This window comes from Sapajus apella, unplaced genomic scaffold (genome assembly GCF_009761245.1).
Source record: "Sapajus apella isolate SASKATOON/1434 unplaced genomic scaffold, GSC_monkey_1.0 scaffold8, whole genome shotgun sequence".
NCBI lineage: Eukaryota > Metazoa > Chordata > Mammalia > Primates > Cebidae > Sapajus > Sapajus apella.
In genome coordinates, this window is record NW_022436948.1 from 13,412,160 (window position 1) to 13,435,001 (window position 22,842).

The 22,842-nt window shown below is 48.4% G+C and overlaps 1 protein-coding gene across 2 annotated transcripts in view; it reads left to right on the forward strand.

Moving 5' to 3' along the window:
• The window catches only part of URB1 (URB1 ribosome biogenesis homolog), a 74,979-nt gene that overhangs the window by 51,312 nt on the left and 825 nt on the right, over positions 1–22,842 (forward strand). For both annotated transcript variants that reach the window (XM_032277038.1, XM_032277039.1), the window contains exons 28-38: positions 261–324; positions 3,333–3,504; positions 4,244–4,346; positions 12,721–12,881; positions 13,497–13,608; positions 15,588–15,694; positions 16,250–16,393; positions 17,490–17,599; positions 18,729–18,926; positions 20,223–20,464; positions 21,092–21,691. In XM_032277038.1, the coding sequence (XP_032132929.1) occupies positions 261–324; positions 3,333–3,504; positions 4,244–4,346; positions 12,721–12,881; positions 13,497–13,608; positions 15,588–15,694; positions 16,250–16,393; positions 17,490–17,599; positions 18,729–18,926; positions 20,223–20,464; positions 21,092–21,691 (2,013 nt within the window). The remainder of the gene's footprint in view (positions 1–260; positions 325–3,332; positions 3,505–4,243; positions 4,347–12,720; positions 12,882–13,496; positions 13,609–15,587; positions 15,695–16,249; positions 16,394–17,489; positions 17,600–18,728; positions 18,927–20,222; positions 20,465–21,091; positions 21,692–22,842) is intronic.

Sequence of the window (22,842 nt, forward strand, 5' to 3'; positions counted from 1 at the left end):
AGGGAGTGAGGGCCAGGGGGTGTGAGGGTGTGAGCAGGGGGAGGGAGTGAGGGCGGGGATGTTTTGGGGATAGGGAGTTGGGACCTGGGGATGTGAGCAAGGGGATTGTAAACAGGGGAAGGATACGAGTACCTGGTGGTGAGAGCAGGGTGAAGATGTGAGGACCAGGTCTTTTGCGTAGGGGAGGGTATGTGGGCAGGTGGTGTGAGCAGGTGGTGTCAGGTTCAGCTTTCTAAACCCATCCTGTGTTGACTTTGTAGACCAGAAGATTTTACTTCTGCTTCGAGCATATGAGCAGAACAAGCTCAGCCTCATCAACTTCAGGTGAGTGTTGGGCTAGAGGTGGACCAGGCCCTGAGGTCGCAGCCCCCTCTCCACGCAGTGAGCTCCAGACTTGAGATTTCTCTCATTCCATTTTGGTTCTCAGGGAAAGAGTGAGGCAGACAGCACTCCCCTGACTCACCGGCTTCCGGAGGCTGCTCCGGGGAAGCTTGGCCTCTTGCCATAAGGTACCTGGGCGGCCGCTCCAGCTGACCGATGGGTGCCTGCCTGTCTGGAATTGCCCCAGGCTCACTTTTGGGTAGGCTGTGGTGTTTCATTTGGTTAATTTTTCTGAAAACTTTTCTCCTCATCCCTTTAGGTAGACTGACTTATACCATAGGGATTTCAGGGGAAGTGTTAGGGCCTAACTACATAAAATCTACTTTTTTGTCTGTGCGTGCATGGGTAAGTATGTCTGTGTGTGTGTGCGCATGTGTGTGCGTGCTTGCCTATGTGTGTATGTGTGTTCATGGGTGCATGTGTGTCTCTCTTTCCTGGGCTCCCAGTCTCTTGGTCAGACAGGCTTTGGTCCTGCAGGGCTGGGCATGACGCGTTTCCCTGTGGGCCCTGCCTCACCTCTGCGAGTGCCACAGCTAAGCACTGGGGTCCTCTTTGCTGCCCTAGAGCCTTCTTTTATCCTTGCCATTTGGGACTAGCACCTGCGCATCTGCTCAATATGTGTGCATGTGTGTTCAAACAGGAGGTGGGCTGACTGGGCCAAGGAAGATCGTTCAGGAGTGCTCACAGGGAGGAGAAAACAATGTCCACTGCACGGTACTTTGTTTAAAGATAAGAGCTGTATCCGCTCGGAAACTATCTCCCCCCACTCCCCCCAAAAAAACAAAGAAAAGGGAAATTAAAACACTTTTTTCTGTCTCTTAAGAATGCCTAGGGCTTGCATAGAAACGCTTTTCCTTTCTCCTGCGCCAGCCTTGCCCTCGGCATCAGAGCTGGTGCTCTGTCAGTTATGTCCGTTCTGGAGTAGAACAGTCCTTTTTTTTTGGAGACAGAGTTTCACTCTTGTTGCCCAGGCTGGAGTGCCGTGGTGCAATCTCAGCTCACTGCAACCTCTGCCTCCTGGGTTCAAGCAATTCTCCTGCCTCAGCCTCCTGAGTAGCTGGGACTACAGGTGTGCGCCACCATGCCCGGCTAATTTTTTGTATTTCTAGTAGAGACGGGATTTTACCATGTTAGCCAGGATGATCTCGATCTCTTGACCTTGTGATCTGTCTGCCTTGGCGTCAGCCTCTGAAAGTGCTGGGATTACAGGTGTGAGCCACCGTGCCCAGCCAGCAGTCCTTCTTATGTGAGGGAGAGGGGAGAACAAATTGCAGGCGGGTTTTACCACAGTGAGGCATTGTTCCAGCTGCCCATTTCTGCAGAACACCCTCTAACACAGAGAGCAGTGAAAGCCCAGCCAGGCTGCCCAGGGAGTCGCAGGTTAGGACTGGTTGTGAAGGGAATCTAGTTTCAGCTCCCAGGGGAAGAGCGAATCAAGGATGTGCAGCTCACCGGCTCTGTGGCTCTAAGGGGCACAGAGCATTTCCGCAAACAAAGTAAATGTCCCATCCTTAGATGACGGAGCAGGCCTGAGCTCAGCGAGCTGTGCTGGGGATGCTGGACGCTCCGTGGCGGTTCTCCCGCCTGTCAGTGGTGGGCAGTCTGCTGAGCGTGCCTGGCACATGGGTTACCTGCCTGCCAGAAACCGGGGTGAACAGCGAGCATCCCTGAAAGGATGATTCTTTCCTTTTCTACCATTAGTGACTGTTGTTTACTTGCACAGAAGCGAGTCTGGATTTAGAAGAATTTTGTTTAGAAGTATTTAGCAGTATAGATGCTCCTTGAGTGCCTGGAGGCTCTGGGTTCAGTGCTCTCAGGAAAACCTACAGGAATGAGCCACAGTCTTCTTGTCTGCTGAACGTATCAGATTGTCAGAAATTTAGCCCTTTTTAAAGTGGCAGCTGACTCATGCACTGTGGTGTAAACCAGCTCTTCCAGGAGCACCAAGAGCCAGGCCCTATGTGCCCGGGGATCGACAGGGAGTGCGTTGTGCCAGGGTTAGCATTTGGCCAGTTGGGGGATTTAATTGAGGTGAGGTTGGCAGAGGGGCCTGAGGCAGCTGGAGGGGGAAACAGCATGCATGAGGTGGAAAATCAGGACATTTGGGGAAAGGTTGAGTGGGCCGGCTTATCGAGGTCATAGGATGTGTGCAGGGAAGCAGGCAATGGGAAGGCCTAATGGGTTGACAGTGGAAGGTGGAAGTACCAGACGGAAGCATTTCCATTCCACCTGGGAGACAGCAGACTTGGTCCTCATCAGAGCTGGGCTTCAGGAGCAGCTGTGCAATGGATAGGGAAAGGGAGGAGAAGAGATTGGGGAAGCAGGAGGCTGGGGTCATTTTCTAGGAGGGAGGCAAGGTGGCCTCTGACAGCTGCGGTGGCATTTGTGGTGTGAAGGCCGTGTACAGCATACACATGGTGGGCTTAGCTGAAAGGCCTGTGCAGACAGACCTGGTTCACTTGTGGCCATGTGTGAGCAGTGAGAGATCAGGATTCTGCTGCTGTGGTCTAGCATGGACTCAGGAGCCAGACTTCTTGAGTCTGAATCCCAGCCCTGCAGCATACCATCTGGGCAGGTGACCAGCGGAGCAACTGCTTAATCCTCTCTGCACCTCTTTCCCCATTTGCACGAGGGGGATGATAATAGTACCCACCTTATGGAGTTGTTGTGCAGATTGAGTGAACTGATCTACATGAAGGGCTGAGAACAGGGCCTGCATGTCATAAGCTCTTGTAGATGCAGGCTTCTGTCATCGTCACCGACACTGTCACCCACCCTCAGCATCACCATCAGCACCACCCACTTCATAAGCTGTGATGGGATTGAGTGATGTAACACGACACATGCCCAGAACAGTACCTGACAACTGCTACCTGTTGTGGTCATTACCGTGATTAATTCCGTTCCCGGCGGGGCCTGTGACCAGTCTCTTTTCCCTTTTCTGGCTCTAGGGTGCTGCTGTGGGGCCCAGCGGCCGTGGAGCATCACAAGACGTGCCGGAGCCTGGGCAAGTCGCTGTGGCAGCAGCCAAGCGTCGGGGACATCCTCCGCCTACTGGACCGGGACCGGATGATGCAGACCATCCTGCACTTTCCCCAGAACCGGAGGCTGCTGCCCCCCGAGGTGCGGCTGCTGCTGTTCTGTCCCTACCCGGCCCCTCCACCCCAGCCGCAGGGGCTCCATCTGCACCCTCAGCTTCATTTTTCTTGTTTACCTTTTTATTAAGTAAAAATCTTATCACATATAAAAGTGCAGAGACCAGACCCTCATAAGCCACCACCCAGCTGTAGCAATGGGCTGCACTGGCCCCACTTGTTCTGTTTATACCACTGCCCTCCCCTGCCCCCACAAAAGTGATTTTGCAGCACATCCCAAGGGCCCTGACAGTTCATGTGCAAGCACTGCTTTTTACAGAGCACTTTGTTTTATGCCCTGAAATATTCAAAATAATTTGAGGTCTGGCAATAGCAGGTAAACTGTTAGTTCATACAGTTTGAGAATCTCTAATCTGAAAATCCCAAATCCGAAATGCTCCAAAATTTGAAGCTTTTTGAGCGCTAACATGAGATAGTGACACCCTTTGCTTTCCTGAGGTTCAGTGTACAGAGACTTTGTTTCATGCACAAAATTATCTTCAATTCCTATGTAAAGTTACCTGCAGACTATGTATATTATGGGCATATGAAACAAATGATTTGTGTGTTTAGACTTGGCACCCATCCCCAAGATATCTCATTATGTATGCCAATATTCCAAAATCTGAAGCACTTCTGATCCCAGGTGTTTCAGATAAGGGATACTCAACCTGCGTTACATTTGTGAGGTTGAATCACACATTTTTTGTTGGTTTTGGCTCTTTCAGGACGCACAGGAGCCGATTTTCAAAGATAAGAGCAGGGTGGAGTTTGATGGCCTCTACGACCCCTGCTTTCTTCTCCAGCTCTTCAGTGAGCTGACCAGGCCAGGTAACTGCAGCCTTCTCTGAGGTCAGGGCCTGCTATGCATGACTTCTCAGAGGTTGGGTCGATTATGGTAATTATTGCCATAATTACCAGATGAGGACCTGAATCTTGGAAATCATTCTTAAGGGATCTTCAGCCGTCCTCTCGTCTGTTCATTCCAGTGGTTTTCAGCAAAGTCATAGTTAGTGTTTTGAACGTACAGTGATTTAAAAAAAAAAAATGTAATTTTAAAATCTGGGAATGTCCCTTTGTCCTTGATGTTTTCCTAATTTCTAATGATGAGCATTTTCTGGATTTTTACTAGTTACTGGTCAAATGCCAACAGAAATGAGAAATTGGATTCCTGAAAAGGGGTCAGCCTGCTGAGCTTGCCTTTTTCTTGGCTTAAGTACATTTTGGAAATTATAGTTTGTGTCTAGTAGCCTCAGAGTGGGAGTCTTTGTGGGTAAAGGGGTTGTGGGGAGAGAGGGAAACATGTCCATGCAGCACATATTGACGAACACTGAGGTTGGTCTTCCCAGGCTGGTCAGGTCTGTTGGTTGAGGCATTCTCACAGTGTGTAGGGACAGCTCACTGTGGCTTGAATTTGCATTTTTTTTAACGGCTAATGATGTTGAATGTCCTGTGGCTTATTTGCTATCTGCACATCCTCTTTGGGGAAATGTCTGTTCATGCCTTTTGCCTATTTTCTAATGGGAATTTTTGTTTTTTGAACTATTGAGTTTTGGGATTTTTTGTGTGTTTGTATTTTGGGTTTTTTGTTGTTGTTTGTTTAAACTATTGAGTTTTGAGTGTTCTTTATATATTCTAGATACTAGTCCTTGGAAAGATTTGTGGTTTACAAATATCTAACAATCTGTAGCTTATCTGTTAATCCTCTTAACAGGCTCTTTCACAGAGCAAAACCTTTTAATTTTGATGAATTCCTGTGTGTCAGTTTCTCCTTTATGGATCATGCTTTTGGCACCTTAAGAACTCTGTCTACCCCTAGGTCCTAAGGAATTTTTCTTCTGTTTCTATGTAAAAGTTTCTAGTCTTACTTTTTACATTTAAGCCCGGGCTCTGTTTTGAGCTCATTCTACTGTGAGGTGTGAGATTTGGGTCTTGGTTCACACTGCTTTGCCTGCTGTTGTCAGTTGTTACAGCCTCTGTGTGTTGAAAAGTCCATCTGGCCCCCTTGTGACTGCTGCCCAGGTGGGGGTCCCAGCTGCCCACTGGGACTCCCAGGTCTTTCCTGGCAGGGAGGGGTAAAAGTAGGGGCAGTCATGTCACTGCTGGGCATGCTGAAAGTCCTTGCTCTCTGCTAGGCTTCCTCTGACACCCCAGTTGGGGCAGACAGAGTGTACTGTCACTGCCCGGGAGAGGAACACCCTGCCTCCCTACTTGGCATTCTCTGATGCCACCCCAACAGGGATTTGGGGCTCCTTCTTCCAGCCTGGCAGGAGTGGGAGTTTAGGCTCCACCTTTGCTGGCATGGCTGGGAGTGGGACGCAGTGAAGTGTTTGGCTAAGTATCACCGTTACTTTCTCAAAGTTTTCTGTCTCAGGCAGGCTTTTTTCCATTCTTTTTTTGTCAGAGAGAACAGGCTTTTGTTCCGGCTTTTCTGTGTGTGAGAGCCTGTCCATGTTTCCAGGCTGCTGACTTGACCTGTAAGCCTAGGACAAATGAGGCAAGGCGACAACCCAGGAACTCACTACCTTGTTCTTTGGGTCTCAAGGTCTCTGGCTGGTCTGCTTTCTTTCTACCTTTCGGAATCATCTTATGTTTATTCTACATATGATGTTAAGTATTTTCAGTTGTGCTTGATAGGAAGAATAGGAAAAAGCACGTCTACTCCATCTTGTCAGAATTGGGAAATTTAAGTTAATTAATTTTTAACATTAGGTAATACATTCGTATTTTAAAATTCAGCAGGTGCTGAAGGATGTACAGGGAAAACCTCCTTCCTGCTCTACCTCTGGCCATGGTTTCTTCATTCTAGAGGGAGAACTGTTACAGTTCCTCTTGTTTTCCTAGGTCTAGCTTGAGATTCCAGTGGGGTGTGCTGGGGGCGTGGAGACACGCATTTTGCTTTTGGGCTGGTTCGCATGATCCCTGAATGAACTCCCAGACTTCATCACTGGGGAGATTTCGGTGCACTGGGGAGACCATGTTGCACTCTTCATCCTGTTTTCCTCCTTTTTAAAGTTGAAATGTTCTTTTTCTCTACAAATTCGCCTACTTCTGAATAGATTTGCCAATCCTCTATCAGTGCCCTTTATATCCCTTTTAAAAAGATCAAAGAGGCTGGGATTTCTTAGAGATCTTCCCATCAATAGGCCTTTGTGTTGGCTCTAGCTCCCCTTGGTGAGTACTATGCTCTGTTGCTGAAGCTGGATTTTGTTTGCAAGAGAGCAGGGGGAGTTCATACAAATGTCAGATTACGGTTAATAGCACATGGATATCTTAATTGCCCTGATGGCGATTTTTGGCAGCAGGCTAACTGTGGCAGATCTCCTAGTCTGTGGCTAGGAGGCTCTTCTGATTTCCCCCGTGCCTCGATGGTGCTGGCTAAATCTGTTAGTCATCAAACACGGAAATGAATTTCCTATACTCTAAAAATTGCAGGACTACTGGACATTTTAACTTTAGTGAATTATAGCAAATCATTTCATCTATCCTCTGTCTCGCAATAGAACTTTCGGGAGAAAGAGGCTTGGAAAATGTTTAATGGCAAAATCAGGATGTTAATTTTCATGAAAGCTAGAGTGTACTCTGTGTGTGTTTTTTTTTTTTTCTTGGTCTGGGAGGACTTTTTTGAAGAGCTGTCATTAGTAAATGGTCTTTCAAATTAGGAAAATGTACCAGGTACCAGTTTCCTTTAAATTTCCAAATATATCCTATTTTAAGTTTTATTGGTTTAATACAGGTAGAAAAATTTGCAGAGCTTGTCTCTCCCAATCTTGAAAAGGATTTGCAGCAGCCAAAAATTTACAAGAAAAATTCACATCAAAGTAGAACATTTCAAAAGGCGTGGAGGTGGAGAGGGAAATGGATATACCCAAACAAAACAAACAAAAACCACTCTCTGAAAAGTAAGTTTCTTAGATGTTTCTCTGGGCATCTTGTCATCCTGAACAAAAAATGGGGTCCTGCTTTTAAACAGATTTCACCGACTGCTGAGAGGAAGCACACCCATTCATTGGAAGGGGCAAATTCCTGGCACTAAAATAGTTGAAGTGTGATGCATAGAACAGTATACAAATTATGTGTGCACGGTGTCAGTTCTGGTGCACATATAATTTGTACACTGGTGGTGATACCACCAGCCACATCAGGGCATAGAGCAATAAGCAGCTCCTCAAGCCCCTCTTCCCTAGAAGGGGCCAGCATCCTGCGTTGGAACTTCACGTAAATGGCGATACACATGATGTCATCTTTTCTACCAAGCTGCATTTATGCCATGTGATGTTTATGAGAATCAGCTGTGCAGAGTGCAGCAGAAATTCTCAACAGTATATTTTTACTTCCTGCAGTGGCACCTGGGTCCACGTATTGCTAAACGAACTGCAATCCTAAATTGCACATATGATTAATTTTTATATACGGCTGCCAGTCTTGAGAGTATTTACAGTCTCATTGCTCCATTTTCAGCCCTTTGCTGAAAATGGGAACCTATTTTTTTAACCTTACTGCTTCCCTTCTTTGAGTCCTTGGCCAAGAAACAGCCAGCCAAGGCTGTTAGCAATGGCAGTGACAAATGCTTTTTCCACAGCAAACTCTTGTCCTCGACAGAACTGGGCTGAAAATCTACAGCTTATAATTCACACATGCCACAAGGCAGTCAGAACAGAAAGCCCTGTTTGCAATTCTCTGAGCCTCATTTCCAGACGACCAGCAGGTTCCTCTGACCCTTCTCACTGTGATGACTCTAGTCCAGTGGGGTGTCTCTGGGGGATATTATGGAAGAAGAGGTGTAAGGAAGATTTTTGGTGCTCCAACAGCACAGTTGTGCTGCTACTGAAGCCCACTAAAACTGAGGCAACTTTTTTTTTTTTTTTTCCCTTTCCCCGGGACGGAGTTTCGCTCTTGTTACCCAGGCTGGAGTGCAATGGCGCGATCTCGGCTCACCGCAACCTCCGCCTCCTGGGTTCAGGCAATTCTCCTGCCTCAGCCTCCTGAGTAGATGGGATTACAGGCACGCACCACCATGCCCAGCTAATTTTTTGTAGTTTTAGTAGAGACGGGGTTTCACCATGTTGACCAGGATGGTCTCGATCTCTTGACCTCGTGATCCACCCGCCTCGGCCTCCCAAAGTGCTGGGATTACAGGCTTGAGCCACCGCGCCCGGCTTGGCAACTTTTTTTTAAGAGTCGGGGTCTCACTCTGTTGCCCAGGTTGGAGTGCAGTGGCATGATCGTGGCTCACTGTATACCCAAACTCCTGGTCAAGCTATCCTCCTGCCTCAGCCTCCTGAGTAGCTAGGACTAAGTGTACCACCACCATGCCTAGCTAATTTTTCTTTTTTTGGTAGAGACTATCTCTCTGTGTTGCCAGGGGAACTCCTGACCCCAAGTAATCCTCCCACCTCAGCCTTCCAAGTTGCTGGGGGATTGTAGGTGTCAGCCATTAAACCCAGTTTTGGGACAGTTTTGATTTCAATCCTTGATAACTGTCCTGGTTAAGCCATTTTGATCTGAAGGTCTGTTAAGGCCAAGTTGCTATTCATGAGGTTCTTGAAACAAAGAGAAGGGCATTTGTAACTTTTTAAATAGCCTGTTAGTTTTCAACATCTTGATGGCAGCTCTTTTCCGTAAGTGTTACAAAGCCAAGATTTTCATAGAGTAGCAGAGATGAGCCCAAAACAGGAAATTGACTTTTCCTCATGGACACGTGGAAAATCCATTTGTCTTAGAATGTCAGTGATTGCTAAAAATATCCCAGCCAGCTGGGTGTTATCTGCTTTTGTGAGTATAAACTAAATGATGAGACTGTTCTCTTTCCCATATACATTCCATTTACCTGTATTTGGTATGTAGTTATGTAGGTGTCTCTCAAACACATTTATCCCATCTTTTCTAAAACAATATAATTTTATCCAGTTTGGTGCTTTTAAAGCTTTTGGATTTCTTTTCCCCTCTTATCAAAAACAGTCACTTGTGAAAAATAAGAAAATTAGGCCGGGCATGGTGACTCATGCCTGTAATCCCGGCATTATGGTAGGCCAAGGTGGGCTGATCAGTTGAGGCCAGGAGTTTGAGTCCAGCCTGGCCAACATGGCAAGACCCCATCTATACTAAAAATACAAAAATTAGCTGGGTGTGGTGGTACATGCCTGTAGTACCAGCTACTCAGGAGGCTGAGGCACAAGAATTGCTTACATCTGGAAGGCAGAGGTCGCAGTAAGCCAAGATCATGCCACTGCATTCCAGCCTGGGTGACAAAGGAGGCTCTGTCTTAAATGAAAAAAAAAAAAAAAAAATAGAAATAAGAGAATTAGAAAATTTTGTTCCTAAACTGCTATGCCCAAGAGTCATCTGACTATGCTCTTTTAATCCTTTCAATTTTAGTGTGTATCTTGATATTGAAAGTGGGTTTCTTGAAGGCAGCATGTACCTAGGTTCTGCTTTTTATCTAATCTGACCATCTCTACCTTTTAATTGGAGCGGATGCACCATTTATATTTAATGTAATTATTGATCTGACTCCATTTTATCTTTTTTGTTGACTTAGCTGCAACTTGTATGTGTGTGTGAGTGCATGCATGCATATTTTTACTGGTTACTTGAGTGTTTATAGTACACATCTTCAATCTATTATAATTTATCTTCAAGTGAGATGATACCACTTCATGTGTAGTATAAGAACCTTGTAACAGTATAGATCCATTTCCTTCTTTCTGGCTTTTCTGCTATTCTTATTACGCATTACACTTCAATGTGCCATAAACCCTACAATACTGTTTTTGTTTCAAATTGTCATTATTTTTAAAAGAAGTGTAAATATTTGATATTTGCCACATTGTGACCATTCCTTTGTGTAGATCTAGATTTCTATCTGGTGTCATTATTTTTCTTCCTAAAATACTTCCTTTAAGAATTCTTATAGTTCAAGTCTACTGGTGACCAATTCTTTTAGCCTTTTTGTGTCTGAAAAATGTCTAAACTTTTGAAGGATTTTGATGGGGTATAGAATTCAGAGTTGACAGTTTTTTTTCTTACAGTACTTTAAAGAAGTTGCTCCTCTAGTTTCTGAATTGGGTTGTTTCTGACAAGAAATCTGCCATTCTTCTTATCTTGATTCTCCTGTGTGCCATATGGCTGCTCTTAAGATTTTTTAAATCACCGATGTCAAACAATTGGATCATGATGTGCTTTGGTGTGGTTTTCTTCTTTTATATATATGTTTTATTTGTAATAATGCTTGCATGATTTTCTTAATGTTTCATGTTAATGAGTATGTTGGCTGTCTAGGTTTATAGTTTTTTTGGTCAGAGTTACAAAAGTTCTGGCCATTATTTCCTCATATTTTTTCAGGGACCCTAATTACACCCCCCCCCCCCCCCCGCCCCGGACACTCATGTCTGTTCCTGTTTTTTCTCTGTGTGTTTGAGCTTGGATAGTTTCTCATGCTGTCTTAAGTTCACTAATCTTTTTAGAAACTGAAACTAGTGTCTAATCTCCGATAATCCCATCTCTATTAGTCCATTCTTGCACTGGTATAAAGAACCTGAGACTGGATAATTTATTAAGAAAAGAGGTTTGATTGGCTCGTGGTTTCATAGCCTGTACCAGAAGCATGGCGGGGAGGCCTCAATCATGGTGGAAGGTGAAGGGGAAACAGGCACGTCTTCCCTGGCTGGAGCGGGGGGAAGTGGGGCAGTGCCACCTGCATGTAAACAACCTGCTCTTGTGAGAACTCACTCACTCTCATGAGAACAGCAAGGGGGAAATCTGCCCCGCCATCTAGTCACCTCCCACCAGGGCCCCTGCCTCCAACATGGCGGTTTATAATTCGACATGAGATTTGGGTAGGGGCACAAATCCAAACCCTCTCACCATCCAATGCATTTTTCATGTCAGATATTTTAGTTTTCATCTCTAGAGCTTGATTTTGGGTTTTTGGGTCTTCTGTGTCCCTGCTTAACATGCTTAATCTTTCCCTAACTTTAAAAAATGTCATCAATGGACTATCTCTTTTTTTTTTGAGACAGAGTCTTGCTCTGTTGCCCAGGCTGGAGTGCAGTGGCACTGTCTCATTTCACTGCGTGCTCTGCCTCCCTGGTCCAAGTGATTCTCCTGCCTTAGCTTCCCGAGTGGCTGGGACTACAGGTGCCTGCCACCACACCCGGCTATTTTTTTTGTATTTTTAGTAGAGATGGGGTTTCACTGTGTTAGCCAGGATGGTCTGGATCTCTTGACCTTGTGATCTGCCCACCTCGCCTTCCAAAGTGCTGGGATTACAGGCGTGAACCACCTCGCCCAGCTGCTGTCTCTTATTGATAGCATATTCCATGATCACTCATTTGGAGTAGTCATTTCAGTTGACTTGTGTTTGGTTCCCAATTAAGCCACAGGTCACTCAATCTTGAGAACATCATTGTGGATAATTATCATGATCAGATTAAGAGTTAATCATTAAAGAGGGGTGAAGTATCTTCAGTTGTATTAGTGGAGAGCCCTCTAGGTTGCGGTAGGGCATATCCCCTCGTGTGCCTGGCCTTCTCCATCTCTGGGTCTTCTCCTCTCCTGCAGTGATTGTCAGCTTCTCTAGGCCTCACAAATGGCAAGTGGATACCAGGCAGCAGTCTCTCTGGACTTAAGCCTGGTGAACCACTCTTCTATGAGGTGTGTGTTTGTTTGAAGAAAGAGCTAGGTTTCACAGTGGCTGTGAGTGAGCCCTTTGTGCGCTGGTTGGCATCAGCTGCATTTCCCTGCTTTCACTGTCATGTGTGCTGTCCTCAGTGATGCTTATCAACAGGCGTCCACAGGGGAGGGCTGAGCAAGGTGGAAGCTGGGGGCGGATTTTCTCTGCTGATTCCCATTTGTGTTGCCCAGGCCCCTGGCATGCTGGGGTTTCCGCAGTAGGTCTCAGAGTCAACTCCATTCTCCTGGCTCATTGGATGTTTATGAGAGTAATGAAATTATCATGGTTGTGATGTGATGTATGAGCGTTTTAGAGCCTGAGGTTATGGTCATTATTGCTACATAAAGGAAGATTTTATTTTTTGTCTAACTTTAGCAGAAGTTAGGAGGAGTTGGAGAGAGACTTGCATTCTTTTTATTTGGCACATGTAGTTGATATTGGTAAAATGCAAGAAAAATTTAATTCTCCAAGTTAACAAGAATGATGAAATCATATTGTTGTGTGCTTCATGCTGTATTTTATTTCCTGTAGAGTTTGTGGTGGATTGTCGAAAATTTTTGGACTCCAATGCTCTGGGCCTAACTGTCACAGCCCTCAGCAGCTATGACCCCCAGATGCGAGCCATAGCCTACCACGTCCTGGGAGCCTACTATTCGCACTTGGAGGGGGCACGGTTCCAAGAGCAGTCCCAAGTAAGTGGGAAGAGTGGACATCCTGCGGTGGGGGTGGACCTGGCGGGCTCCAGAAAGCTGGCTGTTCACTCGGTTCAGTAGAAGCATTTACTAAGGGACACGGAGGTGGCATGTTGCCGGGAGATCTCTGCTGAAGAGCAAAAGTCTGTTCCCTTAGGAGGTGATGCTGGAGGTTGCCCTTGATCCACAACCCTCTGTGGAAGTTGAAAACAGTTTCTCCTTATGGGCTTTCTTGTGTTGTGGGTAGACAAAATGATTTGACTTCTACTGAGTATTTCTTTGGTCTAAACTCAGTGGTTAAGGTGGCTGTTATCCGTGACACACTGAACCTCAGAAACCTGTACCCCATGGTGCTGGAGGAACAAGAGCAGATTAGATTTTCAGGGCATGGTGCCAGACTTCTCTCTGCTGATTGACACCTAAAGTAAAAACGGAAAGCATTCCTGAGATGCTGGCAGGCAGTGTGTCTGCTCCTGTGAGCTTCGTCCTTGGCAGCCCCTGGGATGTGAGGAGCAGGCACGTCCTGCCGAGCCTCGGTTCAGCTGCACCAGATAAGACTGACCATGGCTCTGAACACGCTCATCTTATGTTTTCTTTTTCTGTTCTGTTTTCAAGCTACTTTACCTGTTGGATGTAGTCCGGAATGGGATTCGAACTCAGGACATGAGACTCACTTTTACCTTGGCTCTCTTCATTGCCAAAGCAGCCGTGCAGATTTTGAAACCAGGTACCACTGACATAATGAGGTTGAGGGGAGATTGAAAAGTTGAGGCTGAGCAAGTCCACTTCTAGGGATTAGTCCCACAGGAACAGTGGGTCACACATCTGTGTTCAGGGCCACTCGTGCTCACGATCGTGGAAGATGAGGACCCACCGAAGCACCCATCAGCACTGGACAGTGCATAGGTGATGGTTGTGAGGAAGCTCTTTGTGGACCCAGGTGGGGTGGAGTCCAGAAAAAATGAGATGAAAAACAAAGTGCAGAACAGCATTTCTATAATGGAGGGAAACAGTATATATATTCATATTTGCTTGTAGTTACAGAAAACTGTGGTGAGAGCAAGTAAAACTGATGTTAAAATGTGGCCTGATCACATCCTAGATATTGGAATCCAGGGGCTAAAAGTGTGGACACAGCCAGACCGTCCTGGACTTCCCCATCCCCATTTCTTCCTATCAGATGCGGTGATGATAGGACCCACTGCCTCTAGGATTGCTGTGAGGGTGATGAGGATCACATACTTTTTTTGGTTTTTGGTGCTTTTGTTTTGAGACACGGTCTGGCTCTGTCACCCAGGCTGGAGTACAGTGGTACGAACTCGGCGTACAGCAGCCTCAGCCTCCCAGGCCCAGGTGACCCTCTCACCTCAGGCAGCCTCCCGAGTAGCTGGGACTACAGTGAATGCCACCATACCTGGCGAGTTTTTTATAGAGACAGGGTTTCATTATGTTGCCCAGGCTGATCTCAAACTCCTGGGCTCAAGTGACCTGCCTGCCTCAGCTTTCCAAAGTGCTGGGATTACAGGTGTGAGCCACCACACCCAGCCTGGATCATGCACACGAGCACACGTGGAAGTACCTGGTATAGTAAAACCCATCAGTGCTAGCTCCGTAACCATTGCTGCCTTTGATTCATGAATCATTGATTCATGCTTAGGCTCACCGTCCTTAGCTAGAGAGCTTTGGGTGTGTGAGTACTGTGTATGTGTAACCCATGGTATTAGAATAAGGCTCCTTTTTGTTACAGGAAGGAGGTACCACTGCTAAGATAGTGTGACTAGAAGTTAGCTCGTTCTGAGTTTTTTTTTGTTATTGAGAGAAAAATCATAAAAAGATGGTACCATCAGGGACCACAGGGTGCTTTTAGTATAACATGGCTCTATTTCAGATGAGGAAACGCCCCCCCCCCCCCCACCCTATTTCCACCCCTACCCCTCACACTCACTCACGGAGGCTCCCAAGGTTAGATAGCTTGTCCAAGGCCCCACAATTAGTTCATAATCAAGTTGCTATTAGAATTCAGATCTGATTTTCATCCGCTCCCATTTCATTTTTATTCCATGGGTTTTACTTGCCTTGGAGATTTGGGAAGGAAAGAAAATAATTGGCAGAAACCATGATGTTTTCGGTCCTGGGTGTGGCCCTGTCCCAGACCGGTGCACATGTCAGGGTGGAACGTGTGCAGGGCAGCAGTGGTCATGGGGAGACTCATGGTAATCCAAGGGCAGAGGGGGCAGGGGGTAGCGTGTCTGTTGTCTCTGCCTTAGTGCATTCCAGAGGCACTCAGTAGTGTCTGAGCCTCCCCTGCTGTGACGGTTCCTTTCAGTGAGAAGCTAGAAGCAGGTGCAGCAGCTGGGTGTGGTGTCAGCCCTGATCTGGGGGATGTGTGACCACGTTCACCCTTCCCACCTGCTGGTTTGAGCCTGTGCTGCAGGACAGGAGCTGGGGAGGGGGAGGGGCAAGGTCCCTAAAGGACTCAACATCCAGCAGTGGTTTCTGAGCCTGGAGAGCAAGCCTGTGTGCAGTGTGGCGCTGAGGTGTCTCGCTGTGTTCTCATTCTCAAGAGCCAGTCATCTGGGTCAGGATACGAAAGTTCCTGGGAGGGGATTTATGTCTGATACCCACAACACCTGCCTCTCGGCGCTGCCAGGCCAGGGGGTGTCCTGCTGGGGCCTGTCGTGGCTGACTGTCTGCCTGTGTTCTCAGAGGAGCACATGTACCTGAAGGTCAGCAACTTCCTGCTGTCGCATGAGTACCTGCACATGGACAAAGTGCCTGGCTTCTACCAGTTCTTCTACAGCTCCGACTTTGAGGTACGCTTCCTGAGTCCTCCAGGCCCTCCGCAGGCCCCTGGATGACTTATGCGGCCGCTGTTGTCACTCGGACACTTTCCACACCAACACTGTGTGCTGCTCAGCCAACACCGTCGTGTCGGCAGTGTGCGGGCGCCGAGGCCACACAGGCCTGGCTTTAGGGATGTCCCCGGGCTGTGAGCTCACTTCTACGAGGTGCCTCAAACCTGAAAAACTGCTGCGGAGGCCTGTGTTTTATCCCATTCTCATCGTATTTTCTTGGTGAATCACTGGGTTAAGTACTGAATTCCTTTTTTAGATATTCATATTAAATATTCTTTTATAGAAGATCTATCTGACTTAAGTTCAGTGTTTAAACTTGACTTGATCCTCTATTTCCGACCTGAAGAAATGGAATCAAAGATGAGATCAAGGATTTTTTATAATCAGACATGGAGGGCAGGGCTGCTGTGTTACAGCCTTTGCCACCACTTAAAAATCGTGATGTTGGAACAGTTGTCAGATGAAAAGACTTTTCACTCACTTAACAACGGCTTTTTGTGTGCCTGGTTATAGCAAAAAACGGAGCAGGAGTGGGTGTTTGGCCTTCTGCGGCAGGGGATCCGGGACAAGCACTGCTATGAGCTGTGTGCCCGGCGCGGCGTCTTCCGCATCATCCTGTCCTTCTTCTACAGCCCGCTGTGTGACGAGGCGGCGCAGGTACGTGGCTCCGCAAGCTCATTTGAGAGGAAGAGGCCTGTCCCCTTCTTCAGGTTTTATTTGGAAGTCAAGTCCACGTGAATTCTGTTCCCAGCCTGTTCCCAGCTCAGTTAGGGAAGGGGAGACACTGTCAGCGCCGTCCTGTTCCCTGCATGTGGAGTCACTCGAGGCTGCAGTGTTGAGACCCCTCGTGTCATTTGTCCTCTGCATACTCTTTACTGAGGCCTCCTCCTATATGTATGGCCCTTGACATAGATACGAAGGCCATCAAGGCGGGATACTGATCAATAATCATGAGCCTCCGGAGTGGTCAAAAAATCTAGAGACGCCTTGTCAGGGACTGAGGTATGCTGAGGCACTTTCACCTGCTACAGAAGTTGGGGGTCAAAGAACTCATTTAGAAAGCAAGAGTTGTGTTGAAACAGGCAGCCTCACCTAGCCAGTCAGGAACAGAGCTGGCTTGTGTGCCTTCTAAATAGTACGGGTAGGTGGTAGAAGGAAATAGGAAAAGCCTTTGGTATTTTGATTAATTTTTATTCAGTCAGCTTTTGTTTCTCATATGTGCAATGTGGGTAAATAGGGCTTTTCTTAAGAAGCCCATTTGAGTAAACTGAATTTGAGTGCGGTAGCTTTTTGTTTTTTATGGCATGTGAGACTTCTGAAGCACCCCATGAACAAGTCAGGGGACAGTCCCATTTTTATGTCCTCTCTTCCAGGTGGTAAACACAGGGCCATGTGGCTGGAGGCTGGCCAGGAGACGGTCCCTCACCCGCTCCCTGTGCAGGCCGCTGCGCGTCTGGGCCATTTGGTTTCTGTGGTGCAGCTCTGCCTGTGGGTTGTTTCCAGATGATAGATTAGTGGAAGTGAGGATCCCCTGGGCTCAGAGATTGCTGGGGAAGTCTGTGGCCTCTGGCTGTCACTCGTGGGGAAGGGTGCATTCATACGCGGCCACCACTCTGACAGACTTAGCAAAGCAGGCCTCATTTGCAGCCGCGGCCTGTAATGGCGGCATACCATCACGTTTTTGAAACGGTTTCTTTAATCAAGTAAATTGGGTTTCCTGACTGAAGAGTAACTTCCTGTTTGGGGTTTTCAGAACTGGATTCTGGAAATTCTACAGAATGCTGCCCAGGTTGCCAGATCTGCCTATGAAATCATACGAGACTATAGCCTTTTAACATGGATTTTACACATCCTTGAAAGCAAGTAAGTCCCTTTTGCATGAGCAGTGTGGGTCAGGTGGGAAGGGAAGGAACAGAAGTGAGGATGTCTGCTGCCAGCTCTGTTGCTGCTTGGAAATGTCCAGTAGAATCCATGCTCTCTGAAATGCAGTGTCCTCCAGTGCTACCATATGTGTGGCAGTCCTGCCCCTGGCAGTGCCAAAATGTCTTTCCTCCATTCACAGCTTTCCTTTGAGTGTCTCGTCTGCCATGGGACAGCAGACACCAGCTGCTGTTCGCATCCAGCAGAGTCTCCGCCAGCCTGTCTGGCTGTGTTCTGCTCGGGTCAGACTCCTCCCCTCGTGTCCCAGCAGCCTTCCGTGCTCTGAAGTAGGGTCCTGTTCTCTAAGGCTTTAGCAACTGCAGCCCTCCGGTGGCAGGAGAGCAGGGCTGATGGGTTACAGGACTCTGCTGTCAGTGCAGGGTCTCGGTCCTCAGTGACAAGCCCGCGTTAGAGGAGCAGCACCAAGGGCTGCTGCTTGAATCTTGATGATTGACTGTGATTCCTGATTCCCCTGCTGCTTGAGACTATCTGCAGAGAGGAAGACCCTGTCACAGCAGACAGCACTTGATGGGAGGGCTCTGTCTTACAAAGAGCTAACTACTGTAATAAGCCTGAGAGAATACAGGCCCTTTTGTGCATTTTTAAAAAGTATTTCCTGAAATTTCTCTAAAAGAAAGTAATATATCCAAGTACGTCTGTAAACAAAAAAAAAGTGGGGGTGGGGGCAGAAAGTAACGTCTGAAATCTAGGATGTGTCTTTGGACATCAACTTCAAGACTGTGTCAGGTTTACAAAAGGCATGATCAGCTAATGTCCCTGGTTATTAATTTCTTGTTTTAGGAACTGAGCTGTTATCATGAACAGGACAGTTTTTGTTCGTGTGCCTCAGTAGCTCCTGATTTTTTGGAAGGACTTAGGGCAATCTTCTGTTAGGAAGGAGCCTGGGTGCCTTATCCTGTGTCGAAGCTGCCTTTGTGTAGCAAGCGCCCTGTTTTCACTTGGAGGCTGTGCTTATCTAGGGGATGAGCACATAGGATTGTGGAGGGGGATAGTCTGATCCTGCTGAAAGGACAGGATGTGGCAGATTGAAGGCTGCTGTGCTTGATTTCAGGTTTCTGGAGACTCTGCTGCTGTCTAACGTGATCTCCTTGCTGCACACACTGTGGGTGACCAACCTGGGGGACAAGGCAGCGGAGTGGGAGAGCCAGCGCCCTTGCCAGCCCAGCTCCCGGGAGCCCCCCAAGCGGCTTGCCCTGCACCTGGTCAATGAGTTCCTTTATGTTCTCACCGTGCTCATGAAGCACCTGAGGTGAGTTCTGCCCCTGCCATGGGGGGCTCCTGGCCTCTTGGATGCTGTGTTGGTCTGCCACCTGCGGACACCATGTCTCAGTCACAACTCCATGGCTGTCCCGGGGGACACTGGGCAGTGGCCTGCTGTTGATTGGGGCAGAGTACCATTGTCAGGTGTAGGGAGCATCCGAACATCTATTTTATTAGCTCTTTCTTTCCCCTTCAACTTTATAAGGCTTCTTATCAAGGCCCCAAGAACATAACACACTTTTAAAAACCTAATATGCATCATGTGAGGTCAGTTTCAACAGGCGAGTCACCTACCTGGATGTTGTGATTCAAACACTTGAATAAAGCGATGTTTCATAGATGTAAAATATTCCCTGTGACTCTCACATAATAGGGGGTGTTCCCAAACTTGCCTCTACCTCCGCTAGCCTGTGAAGATTCACTGTCCATGAATTTTCTTGAATATTTTGTATTTTCATTCAATTCCTTAGAGTCATGCTTTTGGTTTCCTTAGAAGAGCTAAGTGTCCCTCCAGCTCTACATGTTAGAGAAAATACACTGTGCACTCACTGTTTCTGATTTGGGAGCCAGGGTATGCTAACTGGAACCAGAAGGTTGATTTCAAGTGGATTGTCACCTCAGAAGGAAAAATTTCTTGCTAAGAAGGCCTTTTGTTTTGTATAGTTCAAAACTAATTTGTGAAATCTGTAGTGGATAGTCATGTTTCCTATGCAGGGCTGTCAGAAGACATGCTGGTGTCTGAGAACCAATTGCTATTTAAAATACTGGTTTTACGTTTACAATTGTGTGGAACCAATGTTACAGGATTTCACTTTCTTGGAATTCAGGGAGCTCTTTTTCCTCCTGGTGGCCATCGGTCAGGTTTTGGCCGTAAGTGGTGACATTGTCCCATGGCACCCCTGGGTTTTTCTCACTTCAGAGAAAAACGGTCCTCATGGCGGTCCGTGAGGCGAGAGAAATTGGCAGGCCCAGGGTGGAGCCTTCACAGGCTCTGGCACCCTGGCCCTCAAGCTGTCTGTCTGGCTACTCCGTTTAGCCAGGATTTCAGGAGGTCTGTGCCTCTGGGGTGCAGGTCAGACTCAGGTCCCCTTTGTGACTTACTAAGTGGCTCATTTTTTTCCTTTTCTGTGTCCCGGGGGCCCATGCTAGATGTCTGCTATGCAGGCAAACCTGGTTCTTGGAGAGACAGCGTGCACCTCTCGTGTGTGATGTCACCAGGCTGCTGTGGGGCTGGCTGCCAGGCTGGGGGGCGGCCTTGGCTGTCGGTAACATTGGCTCCCAACAGGCCCACCTTGGCTCCCGCCCAGCTGACCAACTTCTTTGGGACACTTGACTCCGTGCTGAGGTACCGGGCCACCGTCATACAGGCCTTCAAGGACATGAACAGATTCACCGTAAATGAGACAGTGCTTTCCACCAAGGACATCCTTGTCCTCTTGCACAAGTGGAGCCTCATCGAGAGAGACCTCAAGCTCCAAGAAGACCTAAGAGCAGTCATTGAGAAGGGCCAAGCCCGGGAGCTCGTGAGTGAGTGTTGGAACCCAGGACTGGCCCAGAGCAGCCAGCACCTCTCTGTTTCCCTCTCCCTCCCTCCCTCTCTCTCTTTCTCTCTCTCTCTCTCTCTCTGTGTCTCAGCCACATTTCCAAAGTTAATGAGGCTCAGAGTTGGGGCACATCTGTCTCAGAGCCTGGAGAGGGAGCTGGGCAGTCCTGCCTTTGACTTTCAGCCTGGCTGCTTACTAGCTCTCTGTCTTTGGAGAAGTCCCGTCACCTACCTTAGTATCAGGGTGCTCACCTGTAAAGAGGCCTGGGTGGCCGTGAGCTACTTGCCCCCACCTCATCCTGTAGTGCAGGGTTAAGGAGTGGACTGGAGCCAGGCCTCCTCGACTGAAATGCTGCCCTGATTCCCTGTGTTTAAAGAGGACGATCATGGCGCCTGCCTCATGGTGCGAGGGTTAATGAGTTGGTTATAACAACAGTGACGACAGGCACAGTGAAACATCGAGCACTTACCAGGCTGTTGACGCGGGAGCAGGGCCGGGTGCTCAGGACATGCACACTGCCCCTCCTCTCCCCCGTTGACAGCTCCCCGCATCTGGATCTGTGTGGGCAGGAGAGACCCCAGTCTCACTACCTTCATTGTTCATTTTACAGAAATGCTGAAGGATAAGAACAAGCCTGTCATGCCAGCCCGAGCTAAAGGCCCACGGGGCCGAAAGAGGAGGCCTGGGGAGGCAGAGGAGATGGCCGACCCTGAGCTGATGGCGTCTACCTTGGAGACATGCAAGGGCCTTCTGAGATCCATCTTGACCTACTGGGGACCAGTGATCCCGGGTCCTGACCCCACTCAGGAGCCTGTGGACTCAGCCAGCCCCGAGAGCGCTGTGCGCAGCCCCGTGTGCGCCGCCACTTCCCTGGTGGTCAGTTGGGTGCTGCGGTCGGTGGCCGAGCATCCGCTCAGCAGGGCAGAGGCTGCAGGACTCGTTGGCTGGCTTCAGAGCCACATTTTGCCGCACCCTGTGGTCGTGGCTGACCTCGTTAGGGACAGTGCCCTGCGGAGCAGCATATTCAAGCTGTATAGCCGGCTCTGTGGGGCCGAGGGGCTGGCAGGGCCCATGCAGGAGGTGGCCTGCCTGTTCAACACGGTCATGCTGCAGCTGGTGGCCGCCCAGGGCTGGGCAGGGAGCCCCTTCCACCCGGCCATGGAGGCCCTCTGCCTGTCTTCTCTGAGCGAGAAGGATGAAGCCACACGAGGTAAGCCTGATTCTTTTGTTGGAGGCTGAAGAAATAGATGCAGGAGTGGGCTTGAGGGTAGGAGTGACTTCTGTGCTTGGAACGCCTAGGTTTCTGCTGCCTTCCTCAGCTGGGCGTTGTGCCTGTTTAGGCGGCCCCTCACCACGGTTCTGGGGTTGCAGAGAGCTTGCCACTGGGCAGTGAATGTGGAGGGAAGGAGGTGTTGGCTTTCGCTTGCAGGCGAAACCCTTGGTGCTGGTCACGTTGACGGTGCAGAGAGGGCCCCCTCAGAACCTTGGCGTCCCTGCACCCTGCAGGGCAGTGGGCTTCTGACCATTGGCCACGTGATGAGTTCTGCTTCACATATGGCCAGCTGTGTGTGCGTGTGTGTGCACATGTAGCCTCATATGTGTACAAATGCACACGTGGAGTTCATGTACGTGGCAGTCTCTTGGAGCCTAACTGTGAATGAGTGAGTTGGGTGAATGAATGAACAGCACAGGCTCCAGGGGACTGTTAGAGAGCTCCAGGGAAGCGGATGTGGCGACCCAGAGGGCTGTCCTCTCATGGAGGAATGTGGGGGTGCAGGGGAGGGAGGGGCTCACAGCCTAGCTGGTAGACTCACCCTGTAGCAGGGGTGACCTCGTCCTCTGGTCTGGCCGCAGTTGGGGAATTGAGTCTTTTTGCCTGCAAAGCTTTCTCCCCCTCCTCATTCATGCCACTGAAGAAATGGTATGAGACGATTCTGGGAAACTCTTCTCAAACTTCAGTCTCATTCTTGGCATTGGCAGTCAGAACCTGGAAGAGACTTGTTTTATAACAGCTTTTTGAGGGGATCCATACACATTCATCAGAAGAAAGATACATTTTTGCCAGGCATGGTGGCTCACACCTGTACTCCTAGCACATGGGGAGGTTGAGGTGGGCAGATGACTTGAGACCAGCCTGGGCAACATGGTGAAACGCTGTCTCTACAAAAATTAGCTGGGCGTGGTGGCATGCACCTGTAGTCCCAGCCACTCTGGAGGCTGAGGTGGGAGGATCGCTTGAGCCCAGGCAGTCGAGGCTGCAGTGAGCTGAGATCCTACTGCTGCACTCCAGTCTGGGTGACAGAGTGAGACCCTGTCTTAAAAAAAAAAAAAGAAAAATGTTTAAGTGAATAAAAAAGATTA